Source organism: Gordionus sp. m RMFG-2023, chromosome 2, assembly GCF_954871325.1.
Source record: "Gordionus sp. m RMFG-2023 chromosome 2, tfGorSpeb1-WG-v2, whole genome shotgun sequence".
NCBI lineage: Eukaryota > Metazoa > Nematomorpha > Gordioida > Chordodea > Parachordodidae > Gordionus > Gordionus sp. m RMFG-2023.
Window position 1 is genome coordinate 5,587,118 of NC_088776.1, and position 23,628 is coordinate 5,610,745.

The 23,628-nt window shown below is 28.8% G+C and overlaps 1 protein-coding gene across 1 annotated transcript; it reads right to left on the reverse strand.

Moving 5' to 3' along the window:
* Positions 1-1,113: 1,113 nt before the first annotated feature.
* LOC135924007 (probable leucine--tRNA ligase, mitochondrial) lies at positions 1,114-18,843 on the reverse strand. Its single transcript, XM_065459051.1, has 16 exons — positions 18,765-18,843; positions 18,497-18,718; positions 18,210-18,362; positions 17,920-18,009; positions 17,441-17,584; positions 14,737-14,841; positions 13,704-13,928; positions 13,348-13,474; positions 10,338-10,530; positions 8,721-8,896; positions 7,617-7,823; positions 5,529-5,702; positions 3,064-3,333; positions 2,643-2,797; positions 2,020-2,199; positions 1,114-1,827 (listed from the first exon to the last, which is right to left on the reverse strand). Exons 1-16 carry the CDS (start codon positions 18,828-18,830, stop codon positions 1,114-1,116), a joined length of 3,201 nt encoding a protein of 1,066 aa, XP_065315123.1. The 5' UTR covers positions 18,831-18,843.
* Between the last annotated feature and the right edge of the window lie 4,785 nt (positions 18,844-23,628).

Genomic DNA, 23,628 nt, shown 5'->3' on the forward strand with positions numbered 1-23,628 from the left:
GTTCTTACTATCCCGTCAGAAAATAAAGCGAATCGTTATAAATTAAAATTTATCAATAACCAAATAATCTATCAGTCAACTTATATCAATAGATATTGTTTAATTATCGATAGAATTTTCTTCACCCAATCACAGATAGTGATTTAGGATAAGCGCTACAGATATATAATAAATAAATAATTTTTTTATATATATATACATACCTCGTCTGGAAAAGGTTTATAAAATAAATTTTATCTTTTGATAATTCAGATTCACCTAATATTTTAATTTTATACAATGGCATAGAGCACTTCTAAATATTTTGATGTTCACTGTTATCCATAGATTTGTTTCTATGGCTATCATTAGTGAAATATACGAAAAACGTAAAGATTATTTTCATCTGTAATAACTACATTTCTAAAAAATGTCATTTTTAGCTAATACGCAACGCTCATAAACTTTTTTCTTCAAAGATATCGTTTTGCCATAAATCGAAATAAAGATTAGTTTCTTATAAAGGCGTTAATATCACATTATATCTTGACTTTACATGTCCATTTAAATCTTTTTTATTTTGAGGCTTCAATTTAACATATTACCGATTAATTGATTTGACCAAGTATATATATTACTAGATGATGTATACAAAAGGTATTATTGAAGTTTTAAGAAAAAAAGGATTAAATTATTCCTATTTTATATCGATCAAACCACATGTATAGTTCAAGACAACCCCTCTTGTAACAGTTTTTAATAATACTTTAATTTTTTTTAGGATAAAACTATGACACCGGGAAATTATAATTAATAGTTTTATAATTCTTATCAAAACGAGATAAATAAGTAGAAATTAGTAATGCGTCAAACAGGAGAGTCCTAGCGAATAATGTTTAAATTAGGAATTTCCATTTTTTAAGGTAATATGTGCACACATAATATATTTTAAACTAATAATAATTTATAACTATATATTTATGAATTTAATTAATTTTTTTTATAATGACTACTACCAAACACTCGAAAGCGTTTGCTATGGCTTTCGCCTAAAATAATTGTTAATTAAAAGAAATTTGCCTAAATGCAATCATTTTATTTTATTGAAATATATTGCCAAGGTTTATTAAGAATTTAATTCATTTTTGCGCGCTTTAAATTTATATCATCAATCATGTCAGGAGGTTTATTGTTTGCCTCGGCATTAATTAGGCTCTGAAGAATATCTTTTCGATCGGGGTAAGGAAATTTTAGAGCGCAGCCAGCATTGGAACAAACTCTAAGTTTAACGTAGGCCATAAAAACTTTTTCAAAAGCCAAGAATTCCAATATGTTTTCTTTGAAAAGTGGGTGGATAAAATCGCGCAAAACATTTATATCGTTCGAGAAATTTCCTAAAGGTGAGGTTATATTCTCCAAGGGGACATTGTAGGAATATATTTCGGAGGCTTGCAAAGGGTCCTTGTTACTGTCATTATTAGGAAGAGATGGTAGCGACAAATTATCCGAATATTCGGGATATTTGTACTTGACTATTCGCCACCACTCCTTGATTGTGTCTAGTAAATCTTGACTCTTCTCTCGATTTAAATCCTTAAATGTGTCCTTTAACGAAGCTTCCTTCTGATCGCTATACACTTTGATATCGTCCTTAACGATGAGTTTAGCATGATTCAATGCTACCATAAGTGGCAAAATCTTGTCACCAGATGCCGAAAGTTTATTGAGGGTGGAGCACTGTAGTTTGAAAACGTGAGATTGGTGTTCTTTTAGCTCAAAGCTAACAATGCAGGGTAAAGGATAGACGGGATCGGGAACGGGCCATGATTGTTCGAGAACTTCGGAGTCCTGGTTGAGTATAAATAAAAGTTGGCTAGATATATAATAAATATTATCAATCGTAATAATTTGCTCTTTCTCAGAAACAAACGATATAAAAAATAATATTTCTTATGGAGCAATAATTCCATCTATACATAATGTATATATATATATAAAAAGAGTAAATATTCAAAAATAAAGTAAATATAATCAAAAAACCCATTTAATACAACCGTTTTCTGTATCGTTCACATTTCTATCCTCCAGCTTAGGCAATGAGCTAATCCCGCGCCATAATTCGGAAGCGAAATGAGGAGCAAACGTACTTAATACTATGATCGCCTTAGCCGCGGATAATTGGTATTGGTAACTTTTGGCCAGCATGACTAAAGGGTAATTCTGTTTAATTAATATATATATTTATAAAATAGATGGGGCCAAATGTTTGTTGAAAAGTGGCTAAAATATTTCGAAATTTTTAAAAAAACCTGGAATATTTCCTTCCAATTTAAAAAAATATAAATAACTTCAATTTTCAATAAATATTCAAACTTTTTTCATTCTTGATAAATCCAAACTCAATATGAATAACTTATACTAATTCAGTCTATATCTTTCCTGTGAAATTTCTCAAAATAAAATTAGACAAATCGGTGCCATGATGCATGCTTATGAAATCATCTTTACCATGGGTATGCAATGCCCGACCTGGATATTGTTGAGCAAGGGCAATGCTGGATATTTACCAAATTCCCACCGAACCCCTGCCTGAAGATTTGTGCCATTTGCCGACCTCTGATTCTTACTACTAGTACGAATTTATATATTTTTTAAAAATTTACCCGCAAGATGAGGCAAAATGATTCCAATTGGTCGATAACCAAATGCAAATTATGATTCTGGAAATGAAAATTAATCTTGGCGATAAAATAATTCGTTTTATCCCGGAGATCTCTATCCAAGTCTCTAAGTTTAGCCAATGATTCAGGTGAAAAATCTAAATATTATTTTAACAGGGAAAAAGATCTAAAACGTTGCCAATAAATTCTCTAAATTTATATCTGATTAATAACTAGCGATTTAAAATTCTTAATGTAAAATAGTTTAAATATTTAATGAGATGATAGGAGGGGCACATTTCAATCCTCTAGGTTACCTTAAAACTCTTCATAAAAAATCGTACTTTATCTTAGGTTTGAGTAAATAAAAATAGATTTAATCAAAATTTATTTAAATCTTATCTGCCAATCCAAACATCAAAACCTATAGGCTCCGTTCTCTGTTTGCGTAGGTGGAAAATGGTTAACCAAAGTTTATCTTGAAATTTAATGATTTCTGATTGGTTCTTATCGTTGCTAATCCACGGTTTTTGAGAACATGGGCTGCTTTGACTCAGCGCTATGAGTCTGAGTGTGTCTATTCCATGCGAGTCTATCAATTCCTGAGGATTTATGCCGTTAAATTTCGATTTCGACATTTTTTCCCACTTTGTTTGAACGGGTAGTTTGGTTACTTTGTCGATAAGAGACTTTCCTAATAAAAATATGAAAAGTTTAATATTATAATACTAATAATTGTTTTCAAAAAAAAAAATCGACGATCCAGTTTATTCATAACAATTTTTGATTTAAAAAGGCGCCAATATGTCGCTTATAAGAATTTTTTGAGTATATTTGAGCGGTTATTTTTTTTTTATAAAAGATATATAGGTTAATTGTTCCTATACATAAAATAATCATAAAAATGGTAGAGGGGGGCAGGTGAAGGAATACAATGATTAATTTTTTGATTAAAACTAGCAAGTGTTTTGCAAGTTTACGGGTTGAATTCTGTATTATAGGATCACTGAGAGATTGATATGAAATGAAAAAAAATTATAATTTTTCAGGGCTGCATATATGCACACCAAAAATGTCGATAAAGCGATCACATAATATCTGTGCTCTATGGAAATTTCTAAGTGTTGTTAAACGGCTCAATAATTCAATATTTTATTAGGAAAAATATTATGCAAGCCTTAAGATTTTGCTCATAGGCGGCACAAAGATTTGAGCATCTATTAACGAAATCTCGAGACTTAAACAATATTTTTCTGGCTAAAATATCGGGTTAGCCCTTTTTAAAAATCGACTCAAATTGAGCCGTTTAACAACACTAAAAATTCCTATCCGTCAACGATGATATTTAAACCATGTTTTGAGATTAAATTAAAATTCAGGATTATGGTTAAAGATATGAGCAAAAAAAAAACCTCATAATAATGTGGATTATATTGTAATCCGTTATTGACTGACCCGGCCCGAATAAAAAATTTTCAGACTTTACTCGGATGGACCGGGTATTGCAGATCTCTAGAGATCTAAGTGCTGCCCGTCTCTTTTTTTCTAAACGATGGGCTGGAGGCAGCATATCAAATTTCACGCCACCATAAAAATCTGCAGTGGAGTGATGGTGTTGAATTTTTTTTTAAAACTAAGATTATTAATTTATTAGAAGCAAATTTTGAAATAAAATTTATCATACAAATTTTCAATTTATATCTAACAAATATTACTCATAATAAGAACCCCATTAAACGATTTATTTAGTATTATAATTACATATAATAATCATTTGATTTTGGATTTGGAGGGCTATCGAAGAACTTCTTAAGTTCAATGTGAGACCAGCCATGCAGAATACACGCTTGCTGAATTTACTTGTAGCTGAAATACATAATTATAAAAAATTGAAGGATCGGGATGATCCAATGCTCTTATTTTTCTAACGAATATTTCCGTTATATATGAAACATGGGACGAAAACAAATTTTTCTTGGACAGTCAAATTGTCTTGTTGTCCAAATATTGGAGATCAATTGACGAATGTTTAGTAGCTAATATCTTAAGATAATCTGATACTGATGGAAACTCAGATTTTTGACAACCTACCAGATTGTCCATGTAAGGCCTGAAATAATGCTATACAACAACAAAAAGATAAAAATGTCGATTTGATTTTTTATATTTTGATATAGTGAAATAAGATTTAGATAAGAACAAGTATTCTTTAAAATAAATCAGTACTAAATGTAGAATGAGATTAGTTTTATTTAAACAATATTGTATTGCAAAAATCGATATTTTAACATTTATTGAAAATCTTGCATTCCAGTATTATTTATAGAAGGGAATGGCATTAAATCCTTGTTAACCATCATTAGAACAAGAATCCATATTTTTGTCTTTTCTGAGATCATTAATGTAGCTTTTACAGTGAGCTTGGAAAAAGATTTTTAAATTTCAATTTTTCTCATATCTTTCCACTTTCACATGATACGTCATGCTCGTTTAATAAAACATCTCGTTAAGTTCGATTTACTGCTATTTTAGAAAAGATTTTATTGAATAACTAATAACTTTTAAATATAATTATAACAAATTTCTGAAAATAAATCGTTTTCATCCTCATTATCTTTATAAATTGCTATTTGTAGGCATAAATTTTTTAAAAAGTAAGAACTTTTGCTCCTAACCAATTGTAACTTATTTTTAAATTGAAACCGTTTTTTAAATAAAATTATTTAATAATAAAAAAATATATATGATTTAAACAAGAATAATTTTAAAAATTATATATATATAAAACCTTATAACTTTCAAAAGTATAAAATAAATTTCTTCGTGAATTTGTTTCAAACAAAAAAAAATTGAAGAATTTAAAAATATAGACTAAAAATTATATATAACTTTTGAAATCAACTCTTTCTCGTGGAATATAGACTCCACTTTCTTGGATAAAGAAGCTTTTGTTAGTAACTTGCCCAATCATTAAAAGGGATTTAAACGGTTCCTTGTGTTGTGTCATACCGATGGAATGAAGAAAATGTTGCATAAATCGAGCGAAATAGAGGTGCAAAGTGGCTTTAATATACAATTTTTTTTAAATAAATCTAACAATATATTTTGTAAATTATTTAAGATTAATATTTAGACTTTTAAATCAAAGAATCATATTTAATAGGTTACTAAAAATAACCTTACACAATATTGTCAACGTGTTTTTTCCAGCAATGTGTTATTTTTTTTTAACTTTAAATCATTTTTTGAGCGCTTTTTTTGTAAATTTAAAAGTTTTGATTTTACCGGAAATGTAATCCAGCATGTTTAGAATACCTATCTTATGAATTGTAGATAATTTTATCGATAACCTTTGAGTCATTTACAATTTATATGAAAAATCAATGGAAAAACTAATATACAAAAAAAAAGAGCTCAAAAAATGATTTAAAGTTGAAAAAATAGCACATTGCCGGAAATATCACATTGACGCTAACATTATATATATGTTGGTAGCAATTAGGGATATTCAAAAAATGAACTATTTTTTTTATATAAAAATAATTGAATTTAATTTTTACTGTTCTAACAATTAACGCTACTTTTTAATATAAGGTATTTCTCTTTAGAAGCTATTTTCTAAAAAAAATTATGCCTATATTTTTTTTCCATAACTAGCTCTAAGAGCAAATAAAATATGGAAGCCCTCATATGATCATATATATATGCATAATTTTTCTTATAGTGGCAAAATGAACTCCTTATTTTTTAATAGATTTACATATTTTGTAAAACTTTAATTTATAATTAATGAATTTTGTTATTTGAATTTTAAAATAAGATTTTTTTAAGTTTTTCTCTAGCGAGAAGAAACATCTTTAATTTTCTCTATAAAAATCCTTTACAACTGCTGGTCATTGAAATAGAAATCTTGGCATTAGGTCATAGTAGTTTACATTTATAAGTCCCGGTGTTACTATTTTTATTGATAAGTTCTTTCACATTCTATATTTTTAAAAGTCATGAATAATGATATACAATATATTACTCAAAAAAGCAATTCTGTCATTTTACTCGTTAGTTTCTAGATAGTAACGAATGACGTTATTCAAACATTTCAGTTCATGGCGTCAAGCATTGTCACTAAACGTATTTCCTTTTTATATGTTGAATCGGTATGCCTATTGGTTTTTATAATGTCGCAAAAAAGTTTCTCTACTAATTTATAAATTTTTTTTTTCAATTGGGAATGCCTTTCTTGTTTCAGAATTCGCCTATTTTGCGGTGCGGTAAAATAATGCCGAGACTAACGGAGTAAAATTCTTGGGAAGAAAAATAACAACATTCGTGAACCATCTAGAAACTTCAGATCTTAAAATATTTTAAAACGCAAAAGAACTTATGTAAAGACATCTACTCAGTTGCCAATATAAGGCTTTATAAGCCATATTCAATCGTATTAATAATGTGTATCGTAATATTTAATGTATGGCCTACAATTCTCCTGAATCTGATTGGATAGTAAGATCGGCAATATGATCTGCTTCATAGTTTTGATATTAGAGAATACTTATATTTTAAGATTTTAGAATATTTTCTAACGAAAAAAAATCAAATAAAAAGTCTTTATTAAATTATACAATACCCCAATAAAGAAAGTGGTTAATTATATATCATATGTTAGCTACCGCCTCGAAAACAAAAAGTAACGAAGCTATTAATCGCCCCTGCATATAAGCTACTCAATTTTAATCGTTACTTTTAGCAGCGCAGAACTAATGATTTTAGCATACCTCCATAATGAATCAGGACTTTTAGTAGAGGATCACTGGCACTAATACCGTTTTCTTTCACTTAAACCTCTCACCATATAAAATAAATATATAAAATATCTTTAGCATTTTATTTCCATTTCAACAATTTATAAAACGCTTATTAAAATTTGGAGAACATTTCTAGGTCGGATTTATATACAAATTTATTTTTTTTTTTAAAAACCATGTTCTTTTCCCCCAACGTACAAATCGACCGGCAAATATGCATCAACTACGTCATTTCTGAAGGGAGCTGAATCGCACTGGGAATCCAAAAATCGGGAGAAATACCAAGATGAATCTACAAAGGTGTCCAGTGTATCCGTGTCAAAATAGGCCAAGGGGCAATGACACACGGGGCACGTGGTGTGGTTAATCGTCTGGGTAGGGTCTAGAATAATAATATTTCTACAAAAATTATCTCAATTTGGCAGCGATGGCAATATTAATTTTAATATATATATATATATCCAGTTTTGTAATATTTTAATCCCCCCAAAAAAATTATTTTTAATAAAGCGCTTTGAGAGTTGATAGAGGTTTTTTAAACACACGCGTTGGCTTTTTGCGAATGACAAAAAAATACAATAAATATTATATTTTAAATTCATAAATTTCTTAAAAATTTATTATTACTCTACTCGTGGAAGTAAAAAGATAATTAATTAAAATCATCTAATATTTATAGAAATCGAAGAGAGATATCAAAATATCATCCTGTTCTTCCTTGAAAAGATTCAAAAAAAAATTAATATTTATTTTACAAGTCCTTTTAATTTTGTTCTTTCTTTCTATCTTTTCTTTTCATTTTCTTTCTTCTAAGAAATAATACAAAATTCAATCGTATAAACAATAATACAATGTTCTATTAATAGTAGAAAACTCACAAAATAAAGTAAATACTATTTTTTACAACAAACGTTATTTTATTTTAATAATACTAAGTAGTGTTATTAAAAAATCACTGCTATATATGTCGTCGGTCTAGAATTGGAGTGCTGCACTCGACATTTTCAAAGTTTTAGAGTTAGAAGTCGATAATAACTTATTTATTTCCAATAAAAACTAGATTAAAAAAATATTAATTTTTTAGTTATTAACAAAATTGATCAATAACTTTTTCCTATTTTAAACTTTAATGTTGATTTTCTCAATTTTAAACATTTGCGCAAGTGGCCTAGACCGACGATGTTTCGATTAAAATTACAAAAGAAGTTTTAAATGTTAGTTTTAATAATATAAAACAACTGTGGGCTTTATGATAAAGCAAAAAAAATCATATAAATACCTATAATAATTGGTAATTTAGAATATGCCACGGGATAAACTCCATTTATGTTAAACGCTCGATTGCCTTTAACCTTGCATTCGGGGCAATGTATGATGGGCACGGGGGTCCCCCACTTCCTTTGTCGCGAAACGAGCCAGTCTCTCAACCTGGAACTGGAGTCATAACCGCCCGAGCTATTTTTTTATAAAGAAGCATTCAAGGATGAGTTAGCGTATATAAAAAATCGCATACAAAATCTTGATAAGCTTGTAAAGAGATGCCAAAATTTTAGGGTGATAAATTTGTACATTAATGGTGACCGTAGAATTGAATAAATTTTTCTGGACTCTAGGATCGATGTTAGTTTATGCAGGATATTCTATAAATAACAACTCCTTCGGATCTTTACACTTTAGAAACAAAAAAAAGGTTATAAACTTATAATTCTTTTTTTCATGTAAAATAATTAAGATCATTTCATTTTGTATAAACGTATCTCGAGGTCAAAAATTTCGAACTAGAACATTTATCGAGAATAAATAAAAACAGATATAATCATTAAGCCCGGCGCGTAGCCAGGAATTTTCTAAAGGAGGGGAAATTGGATCATTAAACAATTTATCAGAACTAAATTATCATATAAAATTTAATAAAGCCAAATCATATTTATTTTTTTTTAAAAAATGACTATTTCTTTCTTTCTTTCTTTCTAACATAAATAATAAAATTGGAAAATACAAATTTTTAAAAGCGACTGTTAATAATAAATTATTATAACTAATATCAGAGACCTGCAGACCCGGCCCTAAGTCCGACCCGAGTACATGGGCTGGGCCGTATTTATTATTTTTAAATATAACCGGGCCGGATATCTTAAATCGCCATTATTATCTATAAAAATTAAAAAATCCGGGTTGGGTCTGAAAATATAAAAACCCAGACCAGGGACGTAAAATTTGGGCCGTCCATCCATTCAATCGGTTCTCTGATATCGTACTTCTGAGATAGGTTTTAATCACCGTAATGAAAAAAAGGCCATCTCATTTATGCTTGTATTTATGGTATTGTTGCCAAAATATATCATAATTTTAATTAATTTGGAAGAAGAAATTAAAGCTACAAAAAATATTTTAAGGTATGCGATGCTTCCCATTACGTTTCTCTGAGGATTATTTATTAAAATTAATCTTTCATACGAAGATTTAAATTTTGAAATTAATTGACCCTCAAAATACATTTATATCATTTAGATAAAGTTGAGTTAAATATTTTCAATATGAAGATTTAATTAGTAGGATTTTTATGTAATGGTATTTGTAAATTGGATAGAGCCATTAGATGAATGCACGAATCGTGTTGATTTGAGTCAAAAATGTATCCAAAAAGAGGAATAAAAACGGTCACTTTATGGTAGTCTTCGGCATTAATATTGGAACGATTTGTTTGTCCAGGTACAAGTCGAGGCTTGTGAATCTCGAAATCATATGATTTTAGCCTCAACAATCACATAAGCTAAATACAACTCTATTGAATTTTAATCTATATTTTTAACAAATTTATGGGTGTTTTTATTTTAAGATTTTACGGATTTCGTGGGTCTACAAATAAATATTTTGATAAAACACAATTGTTTACCAATTTTTTCTCAGATGTCTTTTGACAGAATGTCTGATTTCTTCGATATCGCCGTCACCGTGTGAATCGTTCATTTTCGATATCGAGTCGAGAATATTGGGATCCACGTATTTCCTATAAAATTCGCGAGTTTTTGAAAGATCTTTCGAGGTAGGACATGACGGCGCATCAATCGTGAATGAGTACTGAGAAACTGAAATAAGATTTTTTTTTTGTGATATAAGAATGAAATATGAATCAAAACTCGAGCATATTATTTTAAAATATCAACTTTCAAATTCATATTCATATCAAAATGTTATGTTACAAAGAAACGGACTCAGTCAGGGATTATTAGTACGATTGAATATAGTGAATGAGATACATCACTGATGATATTATTCGCAGGTAACTTTTCCAAAGCATATTTACAGACGTACTATGTGAAAGAATTGTTAACGATTGATTACCATATCAAAAGGGTTGAATGGATGCCTTTTTTGTAGGTTATCTCTTGGGATTAAGATGATGGAAGGAAGAAAGATAAGGGGAAAGATTTAAGGTGGGTCAGGGAAGTTGCGGAAATATTCAAAGGTGGACCAATCACTTGGAAAGAAGTGAAAGGAGACTCAAAGAGGTCGAGAATTGATAAAAATAAAGGCTTATTTAATGAAAAAGAAACAATAAGGAGGATGGGACATAAAGAATTTAGAAGTGTTGATAAACTTGTATGAGGCACGTGAGCAGTCATTTAAAAAAAATTGTGAAAGTTCTAAAGTTACTATACACGGGACATCAAAACGCTAAAAGAATAGAATAATGGAGTCGATAAGATTTATGGTGGGCCGGGATAAATAAAATAATATAAAATATGTATTAAAAATGTGAAGCTTGTATTTTAAAATGGTGGATATATATAACTCAAAATGGATTGAGTATCAGGAAAAGTTGTAATATAAAAATTGTCAACGTTATTGGGGAAATATGGGGTTATAAATACTTTAGTTTCAAATAGAGAGCTGGCGTTTTTAAGTGCCATATTCTAGCAGCACCAAATTACCTGAGTTTGAAAAGGCAATTGGAAAGGATTGATAGGTCCGAAAAACTTGGTTGAAGAAAATAAAGGAAGGAAAATGAGAAACGTGATTTCCATTGTCCTATTACAATCATGCCAAATATAAGCGTGGATGGACTCTGTTGATTTAGAATATAATTGAACTAGTTGAAGGAACATAAGTATAGTGAAGATGAGCAAACAGGATAGTTGGAATATATAATAGGTCAGAAGGTATGGGTAAGGATGCAATTGACACTGGGAAAAAAGATAGTCCGCCATAGGGATCAGGTAAGAGATCGAAGGTAGTGGAGGATTACGAAAAAAATGGGATACATAAATAGTGTAAATCACGGGGAAAGTTGAACCTGAATAGGTTATCTAAGTTTTGATGTTACAATTAAATGGAAGGGGGGGGGGGAAGAAAAAATTGATGAAATATCTTAATCATTGGTTGGGAAAACTGAAGATGTGGAAAAGGCGAGGTCTCAAAAAATATCAGGGGTATTTTACTAAAAGTAGTTATAGTTTCTTAGAAAAAAAAACTTATCTTAAATTGGATATAATAGACAATGTATATGGAGATTGGGGTAGTAGTGTTGCAGATATCTGCCATTTAGCGATCGTTTTTATTCACTGAAAAGTGGATTTCATATGGGTATAATGGGAGGGGCATGTCAAGCTATTTCGCAAATATAGGTAATGAATGACCAAGGGACACAGGTCTGCATCGTATGCAAAGGAAGAGAGATGTGAGAATAAGCATTTGAGAATGATACAATTCGTGATCCATCTAATGTGGTGAAGAATCAGGGTCGGGATCTCAAAACCAGAACGGACACCCATGGAAAGCTATGTCTGTCAGATGTTGAAATAAGGTAGTCGTTTCTCCCTGTGAGGATAATACCTGGAATAGGATAACATTATCCCCGGTCTTTCCTATCGGTGTTAAACCGTATAGAAATAAGATGATGATATACCCTTGTTAGGCTGGAGAATAAGAAATAGCCAAAAACGAAGCAATTGCTGGTGGGGGGGGGGCTGAATGCACTGGTGGAGGCGGTTCAGCAATAGAAAGTCTGGGATTCTGAGGACGTAATACGGAAAGTAGTAATAAGATGGGAGTTGCTACATTGGAGCACGGTACCATATAACAATCAATCAGTTATATGTGAGACAGAATGACCAGTCTACAAAGGACGGAAATTTAATGACGGACTAAAGGGTCAGAGATCAGCAGATTCTACCCTGCAGATAAATAGAATGGAACTAACAATATCGACTCAAGAGTTAGAAAAACGTTCAGGGAGGAGGCATTATCATGGAAATAAGAAAATGGAATATTCTCGATTATTCTCACGGGAAAATTACTGTAAGGAAGACATAAAGGAAAGGGGGGATAGAATGTTTGTATTCTGTGATTATTCTGTACCATTAGCTATGTAGAAAATTATTTAAATAAAAGATTTAAAAATATATGAATTTGATAATAACTCTAAAACGGCATTGGCCATTGTTTCTCATCCCTACTTTAAAAAATCGTTTTACCTTATATAACCAATTTGTCATTTTCTACAATTTATTTCATTTCATATTTCATATAAATTTTAACATATTTTATTTAAAAAATAAAGCTTGATGTTTAAAAAAAATTCTCTTGTATCTAAAATACTTTTTTTTAACAAGATACAAGTATCTTATATCTTATTGAAACTTTTCCTAAGTATCAAGTATCTTAAATACAAAATTTTTAAAATGCATCTGTATTTTTATCCGAATACAATTTTTTTTTAAAATTTGCAAAACCCTGAATTACTATATCCATTGAATACGACCATGGTTATTCATTACTAACCCAAAAATAATGACGTGAAAACTTACTCACAATTCAATTGATAAATGTAAAGGACAAAATGTATAAAAAAATTGAAAGCAATAAACGCAAAACTATTTAATTTTTTTTTCTTTTAAAAAAACCGAATTTAGAATCGTTGTGAATATCGTATTCTATATCATCGACAACGAATATCGGAATTTTATAATCATCCTCGAGAAACGGGTGAGCAGCCTTGATAATTAACTTCTTTATCATATCCGAATCTGACTTTTTAAAAAACGTTGTTAATGTTTATAAATCAGTGACAGTCATTTAATCTTTTCATTTTTTTTAAAAAACATATGTTTTTTCTCTCCTTGCGACAAAACCCAAAATTATTTTGCTTTATGGGATTTTAAATATATAACTTTTGTTTTTACTTTTGGCGGAATAGGATTCGAGTACTAGTTACAATAATAATTTTTTTGAAAAAAAAGAGTCAATTATTTTCGCGTACCTCGAAATTTTTATCGTACAACTCGGGAAGATTTAATTCGTGTTCGCTTTTAATGGCTATAGCCATCCCACCATTTTCTTCCAGTAAGCCATTTTTGTTGTATTGTCCGGTGTAGGCCAAAATTTCCGGTCTGTCCATAAAAACCGACAAACGCGAATCGATTTCCGTTCCGGGTAGCCTCTCTATCGGAAAGTCTGCGTAAGTTCCCCAATCCTTTTTAAGCGTCTTTATTTATTTTTTTTTATAATACTTAGTATTACCAGAATATTTAAGTTCATATAATTTTTAATTTATGGTGTTTTTAGTCAAATGGTGTCCATTGGTATTTTATGCTACTAGAGACGATCCATTCGTGCCCATAATGGCACATTAATGACATTCAATCGACGTGAAAACCACAAAATGGCGCTACAGCTGACTCATATGGATGGACACTTAAGTATATTTAATAAATGAATCGCCAATCTAATAGTATATATATACATCAATGATAGTGCCATTAATGAGGTATTTCCATATATTTAGTAGTGTCGTGTCATCAAATTCGCACTAAAAAAGGACAGTGTTTGAAAAAAAAAAACTTATGATAATGATAAAAATTAAATTAAGGTTAGGCTGACGCATGTTAATGAGATTAATATCTTATTAATTTTATTTTTTTTAAATGGAAGAAAGTAAACTAGATATCAATTTAGTGACTATACAATTTACGCATTGCGTCTAATCATTATATAGAAGTGATTATTTATAGCTAAATGCCATCCGTGAAACCCCCCACCCTACCATAGTCCATTACACGCAAATTGCCGTTCAGAAAATGTTGAGCTGATTTCATCCCCAGCAAGTCACGAGTCATTTAAGAGCGAGGTTCACAACAAACAAGGATGCCATATTTCAATTTATTGAATTTGGTTTATTGGTTAGGACACACAAAGAAAAAATGTGAAAAATTTTTTATTTTGAATTCATAAGAATCTAGGAAATAAAGATTCATAGATGTTCAGAGCTAACTAAAACACCCAAAATCAATTACCTTGTCAGATATTTCCTGCACAGGATGTCCTATCCATTCCCTTTGTATATCGGCCACATCTTTCCACCCATCTTTGTCCAATTTATCGAGTTCGTCGTAGAGAGACTTAAATATATATATTTTTTTAAAAAAAGTAATGTATTTCTGATATCGGAATGTCTTATAACTCGCTAAAAAAAATTTATATAAAGCTATGTCTAAAATCTTTTTTAAAAAAAATTCGAGGTCTTTTTGTCAGAAGTTTTAAAATATTATTTTTGGAAGATATAAGTGGTAATACTGTATTGTATGGATAAATCATCAACAAAAAAATAATACTATATCATACTGACCAGGCAAATTTTTTTTTATTTAATCATCTTTATTTCAGATTCTATGAACCTTAAATCTCAATATTGATAGCAATCATAAAGACTTACACTAAAGAATTTAAACTTAAAATCAGCCACCACCCACCCTTAAAGTAATTAACTCATACTGCAGTTCTTGGGCATAGGCTCTTTTTCTGCCCCACTCTTTTTCTTAAAGCCTATGGACGTCTGTAACATTTTTTGAAATGTTGTGCGTACAAGGTACAAGTACGTGCAGCTTGCCCACAAACGTGTAGAGGGCTCCTCATATTTTTTTAACTTTACACCCCACAATTAACTTATGTTCCAATTAGATGGAAATGAGGGAAACCTAGAGTAGCTCTGTTGTTTATTCAACGTCAGAGGGCAAATGCGCTATATATCACGGATCATGGAAAATTGATTTATAAAAAATTTTCTAGGATTATATTTTGATTGGAGATCATTGAACATAAGAGACCAATTAAAACTCGCCTATTATATAAGGTGATGGTATCTATGAATTTGTTGCTGTTTGTAATACTTATGGTTGTAGATTATGTAAAAAATTGAACATATCATACAGAATTTTATCTTTAAAGCAGACATAAAAAGGTGGTCGAAAATGATTTATTTTTTTTACAATTTTACCAACAATGACAGAAATGGACTGATAAATTTGGTTCAATTTAAGCTCTATATAAGTTTCTTATTAATGAAGAGTGGCATATTTAAAATACAGTTAAGCATATAGCAGGAGAAAATGTTAATTTGACAAAAGAAATAGGATGTGGAGCCTTTGGCAAAATTTATAAAGGGAGATTTATATTATGATTTGAACAAAAATAAAATGACGATAAAACAAATAAAAGTGGGTCTTGGTATAATAAAAATAGATTGTGCAGTAAAAATATTAAAAGAATTTCATAAAGTTTTCTTGAAGAGAGTTGGGCATTAGCTATTATAAGGGATCATCCCAACATCTGTGAACCTCATTGGCGATTCCTGCAATCATTTTTTAACAGCTGTTATGGAATATCCTTGTGTAGTATTTATTCCTACTGGCGACAATTTAGCAATATAGGAATATGCATAACATTCGAGGAAATATTAGATCATATTTATATTTTGAATGAATTGAAGTTGGATCTAGATAAACCAATAAAAAATGATCTTTTTCGCAGGACAAGATATTCTGAGAAAATTGGGGACAGTGGTATTATATTTTTGTGTGGTAACAGTTCAATCAAACCTTTGTTAACTGATTGATGAAGTGTCTAATTCCGTGCTATTTATATTTTACAAATCTGTTAGAATGTGTGGGTGGGTATATATATATCAATGTTGATTGCAAAAAATCATGTGGCTTCATATTCCCAACGAACTTCAATCAATCAAAAAAAAATTCACAAGTGAATCTGGGAATGGCAAAAATTTTAAATCATAAAGATTTTGCCCTTAGAAAAGTATCTTTACACATATCCTAAAAGTTCTGATATAAAAATAAATTTACAAAAAAGCCACATGACTAGAATAGTCAACAGAATTTATTTAGGGTAACCAGATCAAGAAATCAGCTATATGAATCAAGCAACACTAATAAAGTTCTTATATTATATTATCAAAATGGGTATTATAAAAAAGAATCATTCAGTCATGAATTTGAGTTATAAGGTTGAGACTTGGAAAAACTTTGGTCAAAAAAATCAAAATATCCTTTATATCTGTTAAATTCGTGATTAGTTAGAGCGATACATGAAAGGGCATCCATATATAATTCGTGTCACACAAATTTCAGTCAAAGGTATATTGGGGAATTTTCAGTAGTCAAAGTCAATATTCCTAGCTAAAGATTACCTGTATTAATTATCATAAATTATTTTTAAAAGGTAAAGAACCAAAATCAAAATTGTCTCAAAACGAAGTAGAAAATGATCTTGAACCTCCAAAAGACATTCCGATTCTAAATTATTTATATTGCAGCAATTTAACTGTAGACACAATGACAACAACAAAAACACAGTAATAATTTATTAATCTATTAATTTAAAAATAAATCTAAACTGGCAAATAAAATATCATAAAACCTCTTACCTCCCAGCGATATTTTCAAAACTAAATATATGTGGAAAGGTGTCAATATGAAATTAAAAATAAAACATGGTCAAAAAATTAAGCCTCTTAGCCATTAAAAAAATTCATTCGATTAAGCACAAAGGGTTTCACATTATTTGGGATGCAGGACACAAAAATAAAGTGAAGAGGAGAAGCAAAAATATTTTCTTGTTATTGATAGACTTTAAAATAAATTTAAAACAATAAAATGATAGATAAATAAATAAAATAAAAAAATGTGTGAAATGCATTTATTTTACTTTAGAAAATGCAGTAGTCTTAAGAAACCATTGCTTAAGCCTTTTCTTTTCAACCTTAGAACCTGATCGCCAAGAAATACCATTTGCATCAACTTGTTCCCTGGCCAGGACTGTTTTATCAACAGGATCCCAATCTACTTCTGCCTAAAGTGTTTTATAAAATATTGCATAATGAAATGCTAGAATTAATGAATGTTAACCAAGAACTGGTTCAGACTACTATGTAGTGGAAAAAATTCTAAAAAATGATAATTTTCACTTGATTTAAATTAAATGTCACTTAAAATGTTTTATGGACAATAGAGTGGTCTAAACCGGTCATGGTTGACAATAGTTTAATAGAATTAATAATATAATTTTATGTTAATTCAAAATTATGAACTAATGGATATGAAAGTAAGTCATCTGACACAAATGATATCTGTGAATGTATAAAATTTCAAATAATTTTTCTACAATATTTAATAATCATATTTAACCCATTTCTGATAGGCTAATCCATGTTCATATAGTTTGAGAAATATGAATTGGGTCCATTGATAATAACTGGCATGAGAGGTGGTAATTTCCTATATAAGTATATAGCTTTCAATTTCTAACATACATAAATAATTAATAAAACTTATAAATTTTAATTAAAGATTTTTATTATTATAAAAGAAAAATTCTTAAAAGATTATATATAATTTGCAAGAGAGGGGGAGTAACTTTTGCAAATTTATTTCAGAATATTGGGAATATATTTATAATTTATATTAAAAATTAAAACCGTATTCCAATCAAAATCACACCCAAGATTACATAATTGTTCCTTCATAATTGATATATTATTATCTGTCCATTGTTTAGGATCTATGCCTCTGGATAAAGCAGCATTTTCGGCAGGTAAGCCAAATGAATCCCAGCCCATAGGAAATATAACCTAAATAAAAAGAATGGCAAGTTTTATATAAAATCATGTATTTAGTTGTAAAGGAAAGTATAAATAATATGGATTCAAGTTATTAAGTAGTTCAAAAAGAATTGATAAGTAATATTAAAATAATTGGAGCTAACATTTTTGCCAATCATTCTATGATATTTAGCTAGAGTATCGCTAGTCATATACACCCTTACATGACCCATATGTAAATTCCCTGATGGATAAGGAAACATTGCCAACAAGTAAAATTTTTCTTTTAAGGAATTTTTATTCTTAAGTGATATTGACAATTCTCCAAGTTTAGGTTTCCAGTATTTCTCAATATCTTTTTTAATTTTATTATCCAAAAACTTTTCCTGAGATTTTATTAATCGTTAGAGAATTTGAATTATAAATTTATACCCATTTGCCATCTTCGCTATATATATTTCGTAAAAATCTTAAATTTTGATTTTTGAGTTTTAACATGCAACTTTTTACAAACCTGTCAAACAGCCGAATTTTTTAAATTCAATATGTGTAATTTCAACAGACCCCCAATGACATATAATAATATTATATCATTGCAGACACCAGGAATCGAAGCATGCATCATGTTTTTTCACTATTATATAGATCCCATACATGATGTCTCCCTATTCATTATAGTGAACGGTACCACTATATAGTCAGATTAGAATAGTAAAAGGAGGTAGGAATAAGTATGGTGGTGATATATAATAGTTCCGTATTTGTTATCGGCAGAATAGACTTAAATGTTGAGATATCACGTAATGATGTACCATAGCTATAATAATGCCCCAGAAGCTCCGGTTATATTACCCTAAAATGCAATTTTATTCTTATGTTTAAAAAAATTTTAATCTTTAAATGTTTGTGGTCAGTGGCGTAGATAAATAACCCATTTTTTAAATTCCTTCTTTGTCTTATAATTTTTAATAAGAAACATGGATCTGTATCTAAGATACATTTTTATAAACTAGCTCTGCTCTGAACACTATAATTCATATTGAGTATATAATTTAAGATTTACAAAAAAAAATGACATACATTGATTTTAGATTATATTAACTTTCACATTTAACGATAATTTAAATATTTGATTTATAGCCACAAAAAACAATATACAAACAGATAATATAATATTATAAACAAAAAACCATTAAAATATAAAGTAGAATATATATAATATTAATACATGCATCGAATAAAATTTTAAAAAATGAAAAGAAAAAAGGAGCAACCAATAAAAAATTAAACGTGTGTTAAAGGGATGAGACAATTATGATAAAATATGGCATTCTATTGGAGAGAGGTAATTATAATTAATGTTGATTCAATATAATACCAGAATGAATCAAATTATATGTAGAAAGGGAATGGGATTAATGTAATTGATAATCGATTCAATATAATAGAATACAAAAATACATTACATATGGTTATTTATTTAACAAGAAAAGAGAAACTTTCTTACATACCAATTTACTTTCATTTCAACAAAGAAGCATATTAACTTTGTTTTATAAAAAATGATTAATATGATTTTTCATATATTATTTAACTAATATTTGCGGCGATAAAAATATACTAATAAATGATATTATTTTACACCGGCTATTAACTTTGTACTTTCAAATTATATTATTGGAATTTTACCGTTGTTTGATTTAATAAAGAAACTTCTGATATTCTTAATACCGAGCTAAATTCCTACAATAACCTAGAGCAATTATCCATAGCATTAAGGTTTATTGATATGGAATCAGGTTATATCAAATAAAAGAACTCTTTGTTCAATTTATTGCATTGTATGACACTAAATCAGAGACGATACCCAAAGAAATTATAGCAATCCTTCAAGACTTAGATTTAAATTTAAATCTAATGAGAGGTCATGATATAATGGAGCTCCCTCGATGAGTGGTCATGATAAAGGGGTGTGATCGTGGATTAGAGAGCTTTATAGCTAAGCTTCTATGTTCACTGTAGTTCACATTGCCTAAATTTGATGATATCAGAGGCATGCGTAATAAAAGGCATCCGGAACAGTTTACGTAAAAATATTTTAATTTAAATGGAATTTGTTAGATTTTAATTTCTATTATATAAATGATATCTTTATATAGTTCTAAAATATTTTTTATAATTTATAAATAATATCTTCTGTTTGTAACTTTTTCACAATAACCAAGGGAGGAAGCTTTTTATACGAGCGTTTGTGACATTTATTCAAATAATCAAAAAAAATTAACAAGATTTTGTCCAACTAGTTGAACAAGAGTCAGTGAGACTTTTAATTGAATTATATGAAGTTATTCAAGCAAAGAAAAAGATTCCGCAGATGCTGAAAATCTTTTGCAGGCTATTACGTATTTTAGCTAATTTTCCGATTAGTATCTGTCTGCACTAATGAAAGGTCTTTTTCAACTTTAAATGTTAAATACCTACTTAAGAAATTGCACTGGTGAAAGCCGTTTAAGTGGATTAGCCCTATTAAATATTTATAAGTAAATTATTCTAGATAAAAATTTGATTCTAGGTGAGCGAGATCAGAAAAAGTAGACCTCTCTTTATAAATTTAAGTCAAAAAAATATGTTCTTATATGCGAAACTTATTTATAATAAATTTTTAGTCATAATATTTATATACTTTTTATATTATACTATTTCTAATTAAGCTATTGCATTTGCAATAAGAATTAATTATATTTTGATAATATATTCATTTGAATTAATTAATTGTCAAATTTTATATTTTTTTCAAATACCGTTATTTGCAGCAAATTTTTTAATTTGTAGACATTTTTATGTGAATGACATTTTTATATTAGAATATGAGTTCCATTAAAGTAAGAGTGGTATATTTTCAATAAATGTCTTGGATTTTAAATCAAAACTTGGAATAATATCTCAACTTGAATAATTACCACATATTATTATCACAAAAAAATTTTATTATCCATTAAATATAAATTGGACCTGATAAATACTTCTAATTTTTTTTTGATTTTTTGTCTGTTCCAAGTTTTAGAATCTACTTTTTCCTAATCTGATCAATATTCATTCTAATGTTGTTTACTGTTTGAAATATTAAATTTGTCCAACCGGAAATCAATTGACGTGTTGTGTTTATGGGTTAGGGGTCGTGTTTTATTTTATAAAATTTATTTCGAAAAAATAACGGCAAAATTGTTTATTCTCCGCGCTTGTAATATTTCTGATTTCCTTTGAAATATCGTTTTTTTTTAAAGTTTAATTTTTAAAAAATGGGATCGTACCTATTTCTAAATCAAGGTTGGATTGATCCGTTTGACACCATTTAACAGCTGAGCGATTTTAAAATTTTTTTAGAGATCTATTTTTCTTTATTGGAATCATTAATTCCTAGGTTATTGTCATGAATAGAATTAAAAATTGCTGACAGGTGAAACAGGGGGATATTTACCATAAAGTCAAAGGAATACAGCTGATTATTTTGATTTCTCATGTAAATACATTAAGTTTTATGAAGACTTTGAATAAAAATATTTTCGAGTTTCATTTATCTATAAAAAATTATTCTCTTATAATGGGAGAAACTAAAATGCCATGTCACCATGCCATTGGGTTGGGACATTCATTAGTGAAATTAACAATAAAAATCGTACTTATGTTGGAAAGTATTTCAGGAGAAACTAAATATCCGATTAACAATGTCTTAAAAAGAATTGGTGAACATTACCTTAAAACATTCACAATTTGAATTGGATCCACTGGGTGGAGCTATTAATCTCTCTTTCATGATTTTAAGAAACAAAAGATTTTTTTTTTCATCACAAAAAGGGACTACTTCATAAATATATGTATGCTAAAAAAAAATTTCATAACTTATTTAAGTGTTGACTTATTTAGACCCTGATCTTAATATTTAAACGCCGTATCAAAATATATGATAAAACCAAAAATTATATGTCAATTTAAAATTTAAAAACATCCTAATCTTTCAAAACAGAACTATATCCAATTGGTAAAATTGTGATTGAAAGCCCAAGAGTATTATATATTATTTACAAGTCAACAAGCAAACATTTAATGAACAAATAATAAATAATGATTCCACTCTTACTTTTATGGAACCCATATTCTAATATAAAAATGTCATTCACATAAAAATGTCTACAGGGCATGGCCTGTTAAGAATTTTTACACAAGTTGCTCGGTCAGTTAAATTTTTTGTCCGGTCTGGACCTTAAGCATAGGTTCGCTAAAATCTTACTAAAAATCTGCCAAGGCCCTGTGGCGTATCCAAGATTTTCCTATAGGGGGGGGGGATTTGTGGGCTTTGCCCCCAAACCCTATTTGGCTGGTCTTTTGGCCAGCTTTTTCCCCACCTTCGGCTGGGTCATATCTTTGAGCTATTCTTTTAAATTATTCATAATTCAATAATAATTATATTAATATTTTTAACTTTTATTTGAATTTGGGTTCCTTTTATAAATTAATTATTTAAGAATTTTTTTTTTTTAATTTTTAAATTTAACATTTATTAATAATGTAATAGACAAATTAAATCTGACAAAATGATAGTGTAAAAATAAAATCATGTCCAAATATAATTCTAGAAAATTCAAGAAATTTAACAAACAAGGACTTCATAATACAAAGTATAATAATAGATATAATGGAAATATAATTGCAAATGATTATATGAGGAAGAAGGGGGGGGGGGAATTTTAAATAATTTAGGGAAGAAGAAGAAAATCTAGATTAATCTGGCTCCTCGGGGAATGAACCTATGAAGCATGTGAAATTAGATTTTATAATCTGAATTCCTAACCCAATTTTTATTTTAAGTTAGGTATATTATAAATAAATTTTTTTTAAAAAATATAAAATTGAAAAAAAGTTTAGTGTCTATTTTTTTTTTATAAAATTTGTTTTAAAAACTAGCCTCAGCTTAAATTCTCATATTATATAAATATAATTTTTTTTTATTGAAAATACTAATTGTTGTGAGTATAAAATATTGACTAGTAAATTTTTTAGAGAACAAGTTTTTATAACTTATTATCAAATACAATATTATATAAAAAATTTATTAAAGATTTTTAATTTTCGTGGGAAATTTGCCAATTCATCAAGAATTTTCTTTGTCGTTGGAATTAAATCTCTGTGGATATTTAACAGAGCTAACCCATTTAGCCGAGAAGTAGTATTTTGTAAATAATTTTTCAACCTTCTCAATTTGAAAAAGGTCCTTTCATTCGTCTATGTTGTAATAGGC